At 36.6% G+C, this 16,843-nt stretch overlaps 1 protein-coding gene across 3 annotated transcripts in view; it reads left to right on the plus strand.

The window, feature by feature from the left end:
• The window catches only part of IDE (insulin degrading enzyme), a 108,602-nt gene that overhangs the window by 30,080 nt on the left and 61,679 nt on the right, over positions 1-16,843 (plus strand). For 2 of the 3 annotated variants that reach the window (XM_057734248.1, XM_057734247.1), the window contains exons 2-4: positions 8,915-9,099; positions 10,077-10,284; positions 14,157-14,326. In XM_057734248.1, the coding sequence (XP_057590231.1) occupies positions 8,915-9,099; positions 10,077-10,284; positions 14,157-14,326 (563 nt within the window). Of the gene's footprint in view, positions 1-53; positions 104-8,914; positions 9,100-10,076; positions 10,285-14,156; positions 14,327-16,843 lie in introns of those variants that run through there. The other variant, XM_057734249.1, reaches the window with a different exon arrangement.

The raw sequence follows: 16,843 nt of genomic DNA on the forward strand, positions 1-16,843 counted from the left end.
TAGACATGTGATCTCAAGAGTATAAATACAGAGACAGGCAGGCTGTTGAGGAATTCATCATCAGAGGAGGAGTTCCTGATCATTTCCTTCAGTTCTCCAGAAGGTGAGAATCAAATTGTTGTATGACATATTGATAGATATGCTGTATGTGAAGGTGGACTGTGCCTATTGAATACAGATTGCTGGAGATGGGTCTTGTTTAAAGACGTTGCTACTGTTTCTTTTGGCTTTTACTTCCTCAAGAAGTCACGATATTTGATTTGGGAGCATTGCCAGCTTAGAAATTTATAGCTGTCCTTGATCTGGTGTACAGATGTCTAAAAGTAGTTGGATTAATTTTTATATTTGATTTATAGAAAAGAAAATCCCTCTCTTTACTCTTAACTGTACCAGGAATATTAAACAGGCATAGCTTCAACGTCCAGATGAGTTAAATACATGCCTGTGATGGACTCTGATCATTTTTTTTTCCTCTAAGAAAATGAAAATTTGGACAGGGAAAGGAAACCCTGAAAAAAGTACAGAATGTAGCATATAGTTGAGGGTGGTTATCTTAATTATAATGGAATTTTCACCTCCCACAGAATAAGACAATGTGTCCTACCAAAGTGAGCTGTATTTCATTTCCTGACTGCAGTTGTGGATTGAACAGGAGTTTTAGAGCCTGCTTCATCAGCAGCAGCAACAGTGCATTTTAATCATTTGTAACCCTTGGTTCCCCTAAATCAAACTAGCTGGGACAAGCACAGTACAGGGAGGTGGGTATAAGCAATGGCAGTGGAACCAAAATAAACATCCTTTGGTTTTTGCTCCCACGTAGTGGACTCCATCACTAGAATTCCAGTGCTCTCCCTTCTTCTGGTAGAACCTTAGAGGAAGGAGCTTAGGCATTCTCTGTGATGCACATGGAGCTTTTTTACTGTTGCCTTTTAATGCTGTCCTTCTTGCTGGGAGTCTTAATGGAGGCTGCCTCGTGACTTATTTAATTTTAATGTTGCTGCTAGGTTGGAACTCTTTTAATTAATTAATTTATTTATTTATTTATTGGCTGTGTTGGGTCTTCGTTGCTGCACACGGGCTTCCTCTAGTTGCAGCGAGCAGGGGCTCCTCTTTGTTGTGGTGCACAGACTTCTCACTGCTGTGGCCTCTCGTTGCGGAGCATGGGCTCTAGGTACATGGGCTTCAGTAGTTGCGGCACATGGGCTCAATAGTGGTGGCTCACAGGCTCTAAAGCACAGGCTTAATGGTTGTGGCACACGGGCTTAGTTGCTCTGCGGCATGTGGTATCTTCTTGGGGCAGGGCTTGAACCCGTGTCCTCTGCGTTGGCAGGCGGATTCTTAACCACTGCGCTACCTAGGAAGCCCCGGAACTCATTTTTAAATTAGTAATGTATGGTGAACCCAAATTAAAGTTTTTGAAGCCAGCTGTGTACCAAAGGTATTTATTGTGGTCCAAAGGCATTCTTTTGGGAAATACCTTAACCAGGATTATTATTGTTGTGACCCTCTTTGGAGGATTAGATAGACCAATTTTTATTGCCCTGATAATTTTTTTTTAACAACAAAACACCATTTTTAAAGACTTTATACTTAGACATTTTAATTTGTCTTTGGTATTGAACTTACATAGCTTATAGCTAATGAAATAGATTGTTAATAATAATGCTGTTGCACTTCCAAATTCATTTGAATTTTCCATGGTGGCCTTTTAAAATTTTATTTATTTATTTATTTATTTTTGACTGCTTTGGGTCTTCGTTGCTGTATATGGCCTTTCTCTAGTTGTGGCGAGCGGGAGCCACTCTTCATTGCCATGTGTGGGCTTCTCATTGCAGTGGCTTCTCTTGTTGCAGAGCATGGGCTTTAGGCACTTGGGCTTCAGTAGTTGTGACACGTGGGCTCAGGAGTTGTGGCTTGTGGGCTATAGAGCACAGGCTTAGTAGTTGTGGTGCATGGGCTTAGTTGCTCTGTGACATGTGGGATCTTCCTGGACCAAGGCAGGTGGATTCTTAACCCCTGCACCACCAGGGAAGTCCCTCTGGTGGCCTTATAGCTCCAATGTTAGTATTATATATTGTGCTTTATTTTTAAAGAAATTTCTTTTTACTATAAAGACAGCAAGATTTTTTAATTTTATTTTATATTGGAGTATAGTTGATTCACAGTGTTGTGTTAGTTTCAGGTGTACAGCAGAGTGATTCAGTTATACATATATCTATTCTTTTTCAGATTCTTTTCCTATATAGGTTATTACAAAACACCGAGTATAGTTTCCTGTGCTGTACAATAGGTTAGGGGACATTAATAAGAGTGAACCTCTTTGGTTTATCAGTTGTTACCTAGAAGACTAGTTACAGATGATTTCATAGAGAAAGATATTCTGATAGAAGCAAACTGAATTTTTCCCTCCCTTAATCTCTAGAGATTTTTAACACATAAAAATTTTATCCAAAATGAATTGCATGCCTCTTTATGTCTCCTCTGATTTACCGTTAAATCTGGATGTCTGGTCCATATTTAAGGAACAGTTAGATCCACTTCTTTTGTGTTCTAAGTGAAAAGCATATGTGTTAGCACAGGATCATTTATTTCCTCTGTAGTTTTGGATAAGTTTTTGGCTTTACCTGATTAGTATATTGACCTACTAATAATAGCAGACTCAGCTTTTGTCTCTTAAGCAGTCCCCAACATAGTCAAAAATAGTGTTCACTCTTAGTCTCAAAAACATACATATTGCATATCTGGAAAGTCCCTTCACTGCATTCATACCAACTTATGGGTGCAGTGAAAGGATAGGTCCCTTCCTACCAGTGTAACTCCAGCCTTCCTAGAGAAGAAAGCAGAGCAGTATCAAGAGGAAGGGAAGTCTTTTGTTCGAGAAATTATCTAACAGCTCTGTTAGGATCATTGGACTATTCCTACTCTGGCATTCATCTCTTCACCAGATTACAAAAATTTCTTGGGGTCCTTCCAGCTTTTTGTTTGTTTTTATGTCTTTACTTTTGCCTTCATAGGACAACCCAGGTCTCTTATTTTTATTAAGACTTCACAGAATTTTTCCTCATTGGTGTTGTTGCCTAGGTTTTGAGTGTGTGAGTATCAGACCCACGAGTTTCAGATCTGCCCTATCTCTGAATATTATGTTTGAGCAGTGTTTTGATTGACCCAATAATAATACTCTCACAACTTCTCCCCCCACTTACTCTAGTAGATACCTCTGAAATATGTGGGAAAGAAGTTATTGGTAATTGAAAACTCTTCTAGGTCAGTGCACTGACCAACTCATGGCCCAGCCAATCCTGTTACAAATCCACATTGACGTGTTCTCCTGGATACAAATATGGCTCCACGAGAACAATATTGTTATAATTTCTCAAAGAATGGTGGTTAAGAGGGAAGAGAGGAATGATTATACCCTATGGATAGGCTATAAAAAGCTTCCTTTAGAGTCTGGATCAAAATGATGGAGTTAGAAGATCCTGAGCTCACCTCCTCCCGTGGACACACCAAAACTACAACTACATATAGAAAAACTATCTCTGAGAACGACCTGAGGGCTAGCAAAATAGATTTTCAGATTTGTTATATATGAACTTCATGGTAACTACAAACAAAAACCTGTAACAGATATGCAAAAAATAGAAAGGAATACAAACATAACACTAAAAAAAAAATAAGGGAAAGGAACAAGGGAATAAGGAACAGAGAAGAATTACAAAACAACCAGAAAATAGTTAACTAAATAGCAATAAGTATATCCCTGTAAGTAATTACTTTAAATGTAAATGAACTAAATGCTCCAATCAAAAAACAGGGTGGGTGAATGGATTGAAAAAACAAGACCCACGTCTCTGCCTGCAAGAGATTCACGTCAGATTTAAAGACACACACAGACTGAAAGTGAAGGGGTGGGAAAAGATATTTTATACAAATAGAAATGAAAGGAAAACTGGATTAGAAATACTTAGATCAGACAAAATAGACTTTGAAACAAAGACTGTCAGAAAAGACAAAAAAAGGCATTACATAATGATAAAGGGATCAATCCAGCAAGAAGATATAACACTTGTAAATATGCACCCAACTCAGGAGCACCTAAATACATAAACCAAATATTAACAGATGTAAAGTGAGATATTGACAGTAATACAATAATAGTAGGGGCCTTTAAAGCCCCACTTAACATCAATGGATAGATCATTCAGAGAGAAAATCAGTAAAGAAACATTGGCCTTAAATGACACATTGTATCAAATGGACTCAATAGATATGTACAGAACATTCTACCCAAAACTAGCAGAATATACCTTCTTTTCCAGTGCACATGGAACATTATCCCAGATAGATCACATCTGGGCCACAAAACAAGTCTCCAGAAATTTAAGAACACTGAAATTATATGAAATAAGCATCTTTTCGGACCACAATGGTATGAAAATAGAAATCAGTTACAACAAGAAAAATGGAAAAAACACAAACACATGGAGGCTAAACAACATGATGCTAAGCAACCAATGGGCCAATAAAGAAAGCAAAGAGGAAATCAAAAATTACCTTGAGAGAAATGAAAATGGAAACACAGTGTTCCAAAATCAATGGGTCACAGCAAAAGCAGTTCTAAGAAAGAAGTTTATGGCAATTCAGGCCTACCTCAGGAAACAAAAATCTCAAATAAATAATCTAACCTTGCACCTAAAGGAACTAGAAAAAGAAGAACAAACAGAGCCCAAAGTTGGTAGAAGGAAGGAAATAAAAAATATCAGAGCAGAAATAAATGAAATAGAGACTAAAAACAAGAGTATATCAATGAAAATAAAAGCTGATTCTTTGAAAAGATAAACAAAATTGATAAACCTTTAGTCAAACTTATCAAGAGAGGACCCAAATAAATAAAAACAAATGAAAGAGAAGTTATAACTGATACCACAGAAATACAAAGAATCGTAAGAGTCTATGATGAACAATTATTTGCCAGCAAATTGGACAACCTAGAAGAAATGGATAAATTCCTAGAAACATACAATCTTCTGAGACTGAATCAGGAAGAAATACAAAATCTGAACAGACAGATCACTAGTAATGAAATTGAATCAGTAATCAAAAAACTCCAAACAATCAAAAGTCCAGAACCACAGAGCTTCATAGGTGAACTCTGCCAAACATTTAAAAAAGACTTAATTCCTGTCTTTCTCAAACTATTCCAAAAAATTAAAGAGGAAAAGGAATGCTTCAAAAATCATTCTACAAAGCCAGAATTACCCTGATAGCAAAACCAGATAAAGACATTATAAAAAAAAAATTACATACCAATATTCCTGATGAACATAGATGCAAAAATCCTCAACAAAATATTAGGAAACCAAATTCAACAGTATATTAAAAGGATCATATACCACAATGAAGTGGGATTTGTTCCAGCAATTCAAGGATGTTTCCGTATCTGCAGATCAATCAACATGAAACATCATATTAACAAAATGAAGGATAAAAGTTGTATGATCATCTCAACAGATGCAGAAATAGCATTTGACAAAATTCAACATTCATTTATGAGAAAAACTCTTAACAAAGTGCATGTAGTGGGAATATAACCTCAACATAATAAAGGCCATATATGACAGACCCACAGCTAACATAATACTCGGTGGTGAAAAGCTGAATGCTGTTCCTCTAAGATGAGGAACAAGACAGGAATGCCCACTCTCACCATTTTTATTCAACGTAATAATGGATTACTATTTTCAGATGACATGCTACTATATATAGAAAACCATAAAGACTCCACCAAAAAAAACCTGTTAGAACTAATAAATGAATTCAGTGAATTTGCAGGATATAAAATCAGTATACAGAAATCTGTTGTGTTTCTGTATAGTAATAGCAAACTTTCAGAAAGAGAAATGAAGAAAATAATCCCATTTACAATTGCATCAGAAAGAATAAAATACCTAGGAATAAATTTAATCAAGGAGGTGAAAGACCTGAACTCTGAAAACTATAAGATTTCTTTTTTAAAGAACTTTTATTGAGATACAGTTAACAGACAATAAACAGCACATATTTAGAGTGTACAATTTGGTATCCCAATCTCCCAATTCATTCCCCCCCAACCCTCCCCGCTTTCCCCACTTGGTGTCCATATGTTTGTTCTCTACATCTGTGTCTTGATTTCTGCCTTGCATTTCCTCTTTCATAGTTAACATTTGCCTTATATATTGAGGTGCTCCTATATTGGGTGCATATATATTTATTTGTCATCTCCTCTTCTTGGATTGATCCCTTAATCTTTATGTAGTGTCCTTTCTTGTCTCTTGTAACATTTTTTATTTTAAAGTCATTTTATCTGATATGAGTATCGCTATTCCAGCTTTCTTTTGATGAAAGAAATCAAAGATGACACAAATAAATGGAAAGATTATATTATGCTCCTGAATAGGGAGAACTAATACTGTTAAAATGTACGTTACCCAAAGCAATCTACAGATTCAGTACAATCCCTATGAAAATACCAATGGCATTTTTCACAGAACTGGAACAAATAATCCTACAATTCATATGGAGCTGCAAAAGGCCCTTAATAGCCAAAGCAGTCTTAAGAAAGAAAAACAAAAATTTGGAGGTATCACACTCCCAGATTTCAAGCTATACTAGAAAGCTATAGTAATCAAAACTATATGGCACAAAAAACAGATGCATAGATCAATGGAACAGAATAGAGAGCCTAGAAAGAAACCCACTCACATGTGGGTCAATTAATTTACAACAGAGGAGCCAAGACTATACATTGGGGAAAAGATAGTCTCATCAGCAAATGATGCTGGGAAAACTGAATCACTTTCCTATACTGTATACAAAAATAAACTCAAAATGGATTAAAGACTTAAGTGTAAGACGTGAAGCCATAAAATTTCTAGAAGAAAACATAGGCAGTATGCTCTTTGACATTGTTCTTAGCAATATTTTTTTTGGATGTATCTCCTTGGAAAAATAAACAAATGGGACTATATCAAACTAAAAAGCTTTTGCATAGCTAAGGAAACCATCAACAAGATGAAAAGACAATCTACTGAATGATGGAAGACATTCGCAAATGATATATTTGTTAAGGGATTAATATCCAAAATATATAGAGAACTCACACAACTCAATATCAAAAAAAAAATCTGATTTAAAAAATGGGCAGATGACCTGAATATACATTTATACAAGGAAGTCATACAGGTGACCAACATATACATGAACAGATGCTCAGCATCACTACATTAGGGAAATGCAAATCAAAACCACAAGGAGATACCACCTCACACCTGCCAGAATGGCTGTCCTCAAAAAGACAATGAAAAAGAACCATTGTTACTTTAAGTTAAACACACACACACACACACACACACACACACACACACACACACAACAATTTGAATATTTTTTTTTCTGCATTGAAAGCTTGAATTATTCATTTTATATTTGGAATCTTCTGAATGTTGTCTTAGTGTAACTTTTGAATATGAATTTATAACTGAATATTGAGATCTAAAACCATGAAATCAGAGAAATATTAACAAGTCATTGGGGCTTCCTAGGTGGCACAGTGGTTGAGAATCTGCCTGCCAATGCAGGGGACACGAGTTTGATCCCTGCTCCAGGAAGATCCCACATGCCACAGAGCAACTAAGCCTGTGTGCCACAACTATTGAGCCTGCGCTTTAGAGCCTGTGAGCCACAACTATTGAGCCCATGTGCTGCAACTACTGAGGCCCACGTGCCTAGAGCCCGTGCTCCGCAACAAGAGAAGCCACGGCAATGAGGAGCCTGTGCACCACAATGAAGAGTAGCCCCTACTCACCGCAACTAAAAAGAGAAAGCCTGCACACAGCAAAAAAAGACTCAAAGACTCAACACAGCCAATAAAATAAATAAATAAATAAATTTATTAAAAAAAACAAACAAAAGTCATTGTAAGCAAGAAGTGCCAATTGCCAATCATCACAAGGCAGGTACAAAGAAATGTGGAAAAAGAAAAAACAACAAATAACAAGTGTTGGAAAGGATGTAGAGAAAAGGGAACCCTTGCACGCTATTGGTGGACTGTAAATTGGTGCGCGCACTATGAAAAACAGTGTGGCATTTCCTCAAAAAATTAAAAAAAGAACCACCATAAAAACCAACAATTCCACTTCTGTGTGTTTATTCAAAGAGTATGAGAGCACTAATTTGAGAACTATACATAACATTATTTATAGTAGCCAAAATGTGGAAGAATGGCAAATGGCACGATTTCATTATTTTCCATGGCTGAGTAATGTTCCAGTGTTTGCGCACGTGCACACGCACATGTGTGTGTGTGTGTGTGTGTACCACACACCACCACCCCCCTCACACACAGAGAGGAATATTACTTGGCCATGGAAAATAATGAAATCTTGCCATTTGCAACAGCATGGATGGACCTAGAGGGGTATTATGCTGAGTGAAATAAGTAAGACAAAGACAAATGTATGATTTCACTTGTATGTGGAATCTAAAAAGCAAAACAAGTGAACAAACAAAACAGAAACAGACTCATAGACACAGAGGAAAAATTCTTGGTTGCTAGAGGGGAGGATGGGATGGTAGTTTGGGCAAAATAGGTGAAGGTGATTAAGAGGTATAAATTTCCAGTTATAAAATAAATGTCAATGGGGATGTAGGAAATATAGTCAGTAATATTTTAAGAACTTTGTATGGTAACAGATGGTTACTAGACTTGTAATGATCAATTTGTAATGAATCACTATGTTGTACACCTGAAACTAATATTGTCTGTCAGTTGTACTTCATTGTACACATTTTTAAATGTGATGATGTATGTTTGTTCCTGTTTGTTCATTAAAAGAAAAAAGCACAATTCAACAATTAATAATTTTTTTCTTTTCAGTTTCCAAAAAAAGACTTACAGCAAAATGAATAATCCAGCTATCAAGAGAATAGGAAATCATATCATCAAATCTCCTGAAGACAAGCGAGAATACCGTGGACTAGAACTGGCCAATGGGATCAAAGTACTTCTCATCAGTGATCCCACAACAGATAAATCATCAGCAGCACTTGATGTACACATAGGTACAGTTTAAAATTGTGAATTAAGCTTTGTTCAGTTTCATTGACCTAGCGTTGACAGTTATTAGAACTTTCCAAATTTGTGTAAATGGAGACCTGGTAGTTACCAGTTTGTTGTACCTTACTTAGTACAGTAGCCCTGTACAGCTGTTGGTAATCTACAGTTGTCTAAGTTAAATCACCTTATGTTTACCAAGAGTATCTTGTTAGATTCCCAGCTCAGGTGACCTAGCAGCAAGGAAATTCATTCCCATTCTTTAAAACAGTAACAGTTCTAGTACCTTTACTTTCATAAACTTTTGATACACTAGAGAATATCATATTTCCTAAATTCTTGTATGCGTATTTCTTCCACATTTAATGCTGCTTTAATCAAGTTGCCTCTTATCTATATGTACATTTAGTTTCTTTTTTTCCTCTCTGAAAAGCTTTTATTTAACTCAGTGGCATTTTAGAATTGGGAAGATAAGATAATAACCATCATAAGTTGAACAAATAATTATTGCCAAGCATAGCTCAGTGTGCTTTGCAAATTATCATCTACTTTTTGGTTGCACAACTCTCTGAGTAAGGTATGTATACAAAAAGTGACTGAAGCAAAATAAAGTGTTTTGCTCAAAGTTTTACAGCTAGTAGAGCTGCTAACCCCCAAACCTATGCTCTTAGCACTATGCTATATTGTCTCCTGCAATAAAATATAAGACTAAAACTTTCTAGCTCTTATAAAACAGTGAATTTAACTCTTTCTCTTAGTGTGCGGATAAGTATCTGCCCAAGGCCACCCACTAAGTGATGTCAAAAGCTGAGGCTAGAATCTAAACCGCACTGCATAGAGTAGCCTGTGCTTAAATTTTCTCTGACAGTGGTCAGAGTTGCCATGCTAACAGAAGTTCCAAATTATCTGTGATTCATCTGTACTTGATAGCTTTCAACATTTAAAAAAATGATTTATTATATATATATTTTCTCTTCTCTTTCAGGTTCCTTGTCAGATCCTGCAGATATTGCTGGCTTAAGTCATTTTTGTGAACATATGCTATTTTTGGGAACAAAGAAATACCCTAAAGAAAATGAATACAGCCAGTTTCTCAGTGAGCATGCAGGAAGTTCAAATGCTTTTACTAGTGGAGAGCATACCAATTACTATTTTGATGTTTCTCATGAACACCTAGAAGGTGCCCTAGACAGGTAATGCTGAAAATACCCTATGAATTATCCAGCTTTGTTCACTTATCATGTTAAAAATAATAATTATTATTTCTACAAAGATGTCTTCACAGCTTTATAGCTTAACAAAAAATATTTTAACCAGTATTTCCCCTCTGGATTTTATGGAAAAGAAAATAATAACCAATGTTATATGTTTACTTTGTGGTATAGGAGAATAATGGCATGACTTTAAACCAGCCTTTAGGCCTACAAAGTATTTTAATGACGTAAAATTCTCACCAGCCCTTCCCATTCTAACTGGTATTACATATGAAGCATGTGATGGAGAATAAACTGCAATAGTGTCATGGATCTCTTTTCAAACATACTCCTGTTCCAGAATGTTAGAACTTAAATATTCTGTTCTCCTTTAGTTCCTCAATCCTCAGGGATACTTAGTGGATACAGAATGTTTTGACCTGCCTGCTGTTTCAACCCTGGGGATGTTCTTTGAAAGTATTTTCTGGAGCAAGCTCCATTAGGCTAATTTAATTTCTTGGTCAATTTTCCATATAGCTAACAATATCTAACTTTTTATCATATCAGTGATTTCATTCATTGTTCAAAGTGTAATTTTTCCCTTGGTGAATTTTTAGTTTTCTGTGTTACCAAGAAGGTGTAATTTTGCAGCCTTTTGATGGGTCTGTTATGAAGTTTGATTTCACAGTTTTAGTAATTCTCAGCTTTAATTGCTTACTTATAGTAATAGTCATTTTTTTCCCAAACATAACAGTTTGAATTTATTCTGTAGCGCAAAGAACATTAAGAGAACAAAGGTATGGCTTCAGGATCAGGACTGGGCCTGTTTCTTATTTATTCTAGCTTATGTTTCAGTCTTTAGGCAGCAGCTTTGAGGTGTAATCATCTTTTGTGTGTATTCTCAGAAGACTTCCATTAATGAGTTCCCTGGGATCATACACTGAATTTAATTTCCTGCTTTACAAATGCCTCAGCAGATGTTCTTACAATAGATCTCTGTATGATGGAGGATGTCTGTTACTTGGATCAGAGTAAAAAAACCACTTGTATAGAGCATCTTTTAAAAATATTGATTATACTGTGACAGAATCATGACCCTTTATATGGATTTGTCCAGCTATGGTATGTAGCTATTAAGACTTTTCCCAGCCTGAATGTGTTGAGGTAGGTAAAAGCACTTATATGTCCAGAATTATCTGTTTCCATATATCTTTAATTTATAGGCCCCAGATAGATTGAGTTTCCCTTTGGATTGGTATGCATAAAGTACTTAGCACAGGATTGTTTGTGTGCTTAAAATAATATCAAGTAATGGCAACAGCCTTTTTGATGGCTGGACTGGGAGGTGCAATTGCTGAGATGTTTGTAAACACAGGAGTCTCTTAGGCCCACTGATTAGTAGTCCCATTCAGACAGAGCCTCTGCTCTTGGTTTCGTTTGAATTCTGGACGTTGTTTTTTATAAGATGGGGCCTAAAGTTTCTTAAGAAGAGTTATTACTATATGAAATTGATTTCGGACATAGGCAGCAGTAAGCGGCACCTTGCAGCAAGCAGCAGCAAGCAGTAGCTGGAAGCAAGATCTTAATTCTTAGTTCCCAGAGCAGGCGTCCTAACCACTGGACCACGTGGGCCAGTGGCTAGGGCCTGGGTCCCTAGTTCTTGCCTGCCTTGTCAAGAGTGAATTCAGGCGAGGAGGCAGAAGGTAAAGAGAAAAGTAAAAAAGTTTATTGGAAAAGCAAAGTACACGGGGAAAGATACACTGTCAAGCTCAGGGAGAGAGTCCCCAGAGTCCTGCCTTTGGGGAGTTTAAATTCTTTATAAAGGGGTAGTCTTCCGGGTCTTTTTCTTCTTCTTGGCCAGTCATGTTGTTTTGACCCCAGAATTAATTTGCCTCTGGACCCTCCCCTGGATGCGCACACACCCCTCAATTAAGATGGATCCTATCGCAAAGGCCTCTGGGAGGGAGATAGCAAGACTTATTATGTTCTGGCATCCCCTGCCTTTTTGACCCCATGGAGGCTTTTGCGCATGTGTAGTGTCTCCCTTGTCCCAAAGATGGAGAGTATATGACCTCTTGATCTCTTAACAGGGTTTAGTCCCTCTCTGTCCCTGCCATAAAAAGTGTCCAAATGTCCAGTTATTTACCATATTTCTGTTGCTGTTTCTAATATCGAGGTGCAGATCTCAAAATATAGACAGGAGTCGGGTCATAAATATGTAATCCGGAGCCCAGTTGTCTCTTGCCTTAGGAAATGTAAACGGGGCTGGTAATGAATGTCCAGCCTGAAGCTCATCTCTGCCTCTTGAGATGTAAATGGAAGGCCAGTTGTAAATGCCTAGCCTGGAGCGTATCTATCTCCTACCTCAAAACCATGATTTAGATTGCAACCTGAAAGGAATCTTAGTTCAGTGTTGGTACTACTATTAAAGAATAGCCTCAAGAAAAGCAAATTGGTTACTTATGTTAAAGTTACATACCATGTTATTTGTTGAACCACTGCTTATTAAATTTTTAAAATTCTCTTAATATTTTATAAAAGCCCATAATTATCTCTTAGTCAAACTACTGCGTCATAGGTTTTTCACTCCATTATTCTTTCCACTAAAGTTTTTCTTCATAAGAAGGAAGAATATTCAAATAGAGCCTTTTAAAAATAAGTCACTTAGTTTGTCCTAAAATGCCTAAGTCTTGGTGAAATTGCACTTAAAACTATAAATTTAAGATTTATTGCCTAAGAACTATCACCTGCTTTTTTCCTTTCTTGGAGAATTACCCATATACAACAGGGATTTTCATAGACATGCCAAAATGCAAATCTTAAATAGATTTGCTGCTGTCTCATAAGTCTGCCCTGACTTTTTGTTGTTGTCATATTGTGGTTTATAAGAAGAAATATATATTTGGTGTTTGTGTCCGTCCGTCGGTCTGTCCGTCCCCCCCACCCGCCCCAGCCTGCCCACCGTCCTGGCCATAGCTCCTAAGTGATGAGAGCCATTAAGTTGTTTTTTGTTATTTTAATGAAGTGACTTTGGGGAAGTCGCTTGTGTGGTTGGGGGCTGGTGGCCACGGGAACTAGCCCTGTGATAAGGGTTGGAACTTCCAGTCCAGGGGCTAGAGATTGACTTCAGTCATCAATGGCCAATGATTTACCTAATCCTGACGAGGTTTTGAGAATTTAGGGGTTGGTGAACACAGGGAGTTTTGGGGAGAGTGGCCTGCCTAGTGGGCATGGAAGCTTCATACCTTTCCCACATACCTTGCCTTATGCATCTCTTTCATCTGGATGTTCCTGAGTCATATCCTTTTATAATAAATCCAGTAATCTAGGAAGTAAAATGTTTCTCTGAGTCGTGTAAGCGTGTCTAGGAAATTAATTGAACCCAAGGAGGAGGTCGTGATAACCTCTGATTTGTAGCCAGTTGGTCAGAAGCCCAGGCGACAACCTGGACTTGCAATTGGTGTTTGAAATTGGGGTCAAGGGGAGGAGGTGAAAGGAAGGGGACAGTTTCGTAAGACCTGTGGGATATGATGAATTGAGTTGAATTTTAGGCCACCCAGCTGGTGTTGGAGAATTGCTTGGTGGTGTGGTAACAACACATGATTGTTAGAATCAGAAGTGTTAAATCTTTTTATATTTTCACTAATTATTTAACATATCTGGGGTAGAGTTCTCTGAATTTACATATATATAATATATTTTTCTTCTATTACTTAGAACTTATATTCCTTTTTTTTCTTAGTAGCAATGGTAAGTTTTTTCTGATTCTGTAGAATTCATGTTTCCTTTCGAACATATTTTTTTAAACATTTTTAAAAGGCCACTCTTAAAATAACAGCTTTCAAATTGTTAATTATGTTTCACACCCTTAGGTTTGCACAGTTTTTCCTGTGCCCCTTGTTTGATGAGAGTTGCAAAGACAGAGAGGTGAATGCAGTTGATTCAGAACATGAGAAGAATGTGATGAACGATGCCTGGAGACTCTTTCAGTTGGAAAAAGCTACGGGGAATCCCAAACACCCCTTCAGCAAATTTGGAACAGGTTTGTCAGCAGCGGCTTTAATGTATTAGTTGTCCTTGACCTTATTTAAACCATGGCCTCTTTGCCCAGTATTGTATTTTACAGTTAAGGATAGAAGATTGCAGAACTCCTTATTCCTGCCTACCCTGTTCTTTGTAAACTCAGGCTGGAGCTGATAAGTGGTTGTTATATCAATGTTACTCCCTAGTGTTTCTTAAACCGTGCCCCTACACGTATGTTATCTGGCACGTCCCTGTGTGGGCACCTATATTTATGGCTTGTGACCTAAAAAGAGGTTAAAGCTTAGGTATATGAGCTTCATGGAGAAGGTGATAGGTTATTGAGAAGAAGAATGACCAAATATGAAGCAAGTTTACTGGATAACAAGGTATAGAACGGAATTTAGATTTTAGAAGTAGTAAGAATGAAGTGGTAAAAATCCCTTTAACAGATGAGTAACATTTTGGCTAGTAGTTCAGAAAGAAGGATGTTAACAGAATTGGGCCCTTGGCATTGGATTTTTTTTTCTTAATTGAGGTGTAGTTGATGTACAATATTATGTAATTTTCAGGTTACAACAGAGTGATTCTGGCATTGGACTTTGTAAGTAATACATGGAATGATATTCTGAAAATTATAGTAACAGTGACCTAAGCAGTTATTTAGCCCTCTAGAGGTTAGTCTGGCCATCCCGTACAAATAGGGGTCAGACTGTTTAAGGAGCAGAACAGTTAAGAGTTGTGAGTAGATATTAACTAGCATTTCAAAGGGAGGAGATAATTGATCTCTTTACTCTGAATAAAGAGAATGCTCACTTCAAGGTTTGTTGAATCCCCCTGCTCCCATCACCTCTACCTCTACTGTCTACAGATGGATGCATAGCGTCTGCTTCGGGCATGGCTAAGGAAGACACACAAGGTCTCTGCTCTCAAAGCGCTACAACATCCTTGTAGGAGATTAGAGGTGGGGATGACAGGGAGTAAAATAAGATAAATGTGCAGATTCTTGATTTTATATTTGTACTCTTTTTCTTTATTCAGTTTTCATTAAAAAGTGCATTTAATTTAAATATTTAAATAATACAAAAGTATTTGTTAAAAAAAGCAAAACAAAAATTTGCCCTTTTCTTCATCTACTCTTGCCATTCCCACTTCACCAGATGTAATCATCGTTAAAGGTTGCTATGATTTTAAAATATTGCTTTGGGAATTATAAAATAGCATAAAATAATAGATTGTTTAGTATACTTAAAATTTATGTTTATTACATAAGTTAATTTGGGGGACTTTTTAAAAAGATTATAAAGACCGCTTTCTTTCAGTTTGGATGCCACTCTAATACATCCAGCAGCAGCCAGGGAATTAGCATAGCTTTATAGAAATAGAAGTTTTTAAAAATTGCAGTTAGAAGCAGTGATACTGTATTCTTTAAAATTTGGCACCCTGTTATCAGCATCATTACTAAGGTAAATACTGTGGTCTCTAAAATGTCTCTGTAATGGTTAATCATCTGAAAAGTGGCTTTTGTAGAGAACATCAGCATACATGGTATATCAAGAGGGACTATGAGTTTAAAAACCAGATTTCAAAATCACTACATCCAAATGATTGTTGTCCTTTAAATAGTCCCTTTGGCAGGTTATATACTTCCACTAAGAGTGCTGCTATTGTGCAGAACGTGTTAGAGCTCCTCTTTGGGAGTTGCCTTCCTTTAAATAGTCTCACTGTTGATGAATCACAATCAGCATAATCAGGAAGCATCCACAGATCTTCCAGAAATAAATCCAGTGAGTAAGGTGAGCAGTATTACCTCTGGTCACAGACAAGAAACAATCTTAAAATGTCCTAGAGAGAGGTTTCAGGAGTGATGGGCAGAGAAAAACATTGACTGGTCAGTTACATAGAGGTGGAATTTAAGAGCATATTTGTTTTTATAACCACTGACAAGGCCAGGCAGTTAGTCAGCAAAGAATTAGATAATATAAACATCTAAGAGATGAGTTAACCAGACTCAGTACAAAAGTATGGAAAATGTGATATAAGTAATGCAAATAGCAAGTTACCTACTGATTTTAGAAATATAAACTTAACAATGAACTTCTTGGAGTAGAGGTTCTGTCCATTGTTAAGGTCACAGACAAGTTTGGAAATATGAAAGCTGTATACCCTTAGCCTAGAAATTACACACACATAAAATTTCGCAAAGGTTATTCTTGCAGAAAAATCCTTGTCAGAAATTCATACTTAACTTGTTATTTTTTAGTAACTTCAGATGTTTCTGTGAATGTGGGCCATTTTGTCCATCAAGGGATTATGATTTATTATTTTAACAATATTTAAAATATTAAAATATTATTTTAATAATATTTTTTAATATCAGGAAAAGCTGGGTATTTTTAAATTAACAAAGACCAAGCATTGTGTTCTTTATTTTTAAGAAAACCTTACCATAAAATGTTTGTCCTTAACAGTACTTTTTCATGCTTCAAAAATATTATAGATCAGTGGCTTTCAAACTTCTTTATACAGCCCACAGTAA

The sequence above is a fragment of the Hippopotamus amphibius genome, chromosome 5 (genome assembly GCF_030028045.1).
Source record: "Hippopotamus amphibius kiboko isolate mHipAmp2 chromosome 5, mHipAmp2.hap2, whole genome shotgun sequence".
Classification (NCBI taxonomy): Eukaryota; Metazoa; Chordata; class Mammalia; order Artiodactyla; family Hippopotamidae; genus Hippopotamus; species Hippopotamus amphibius.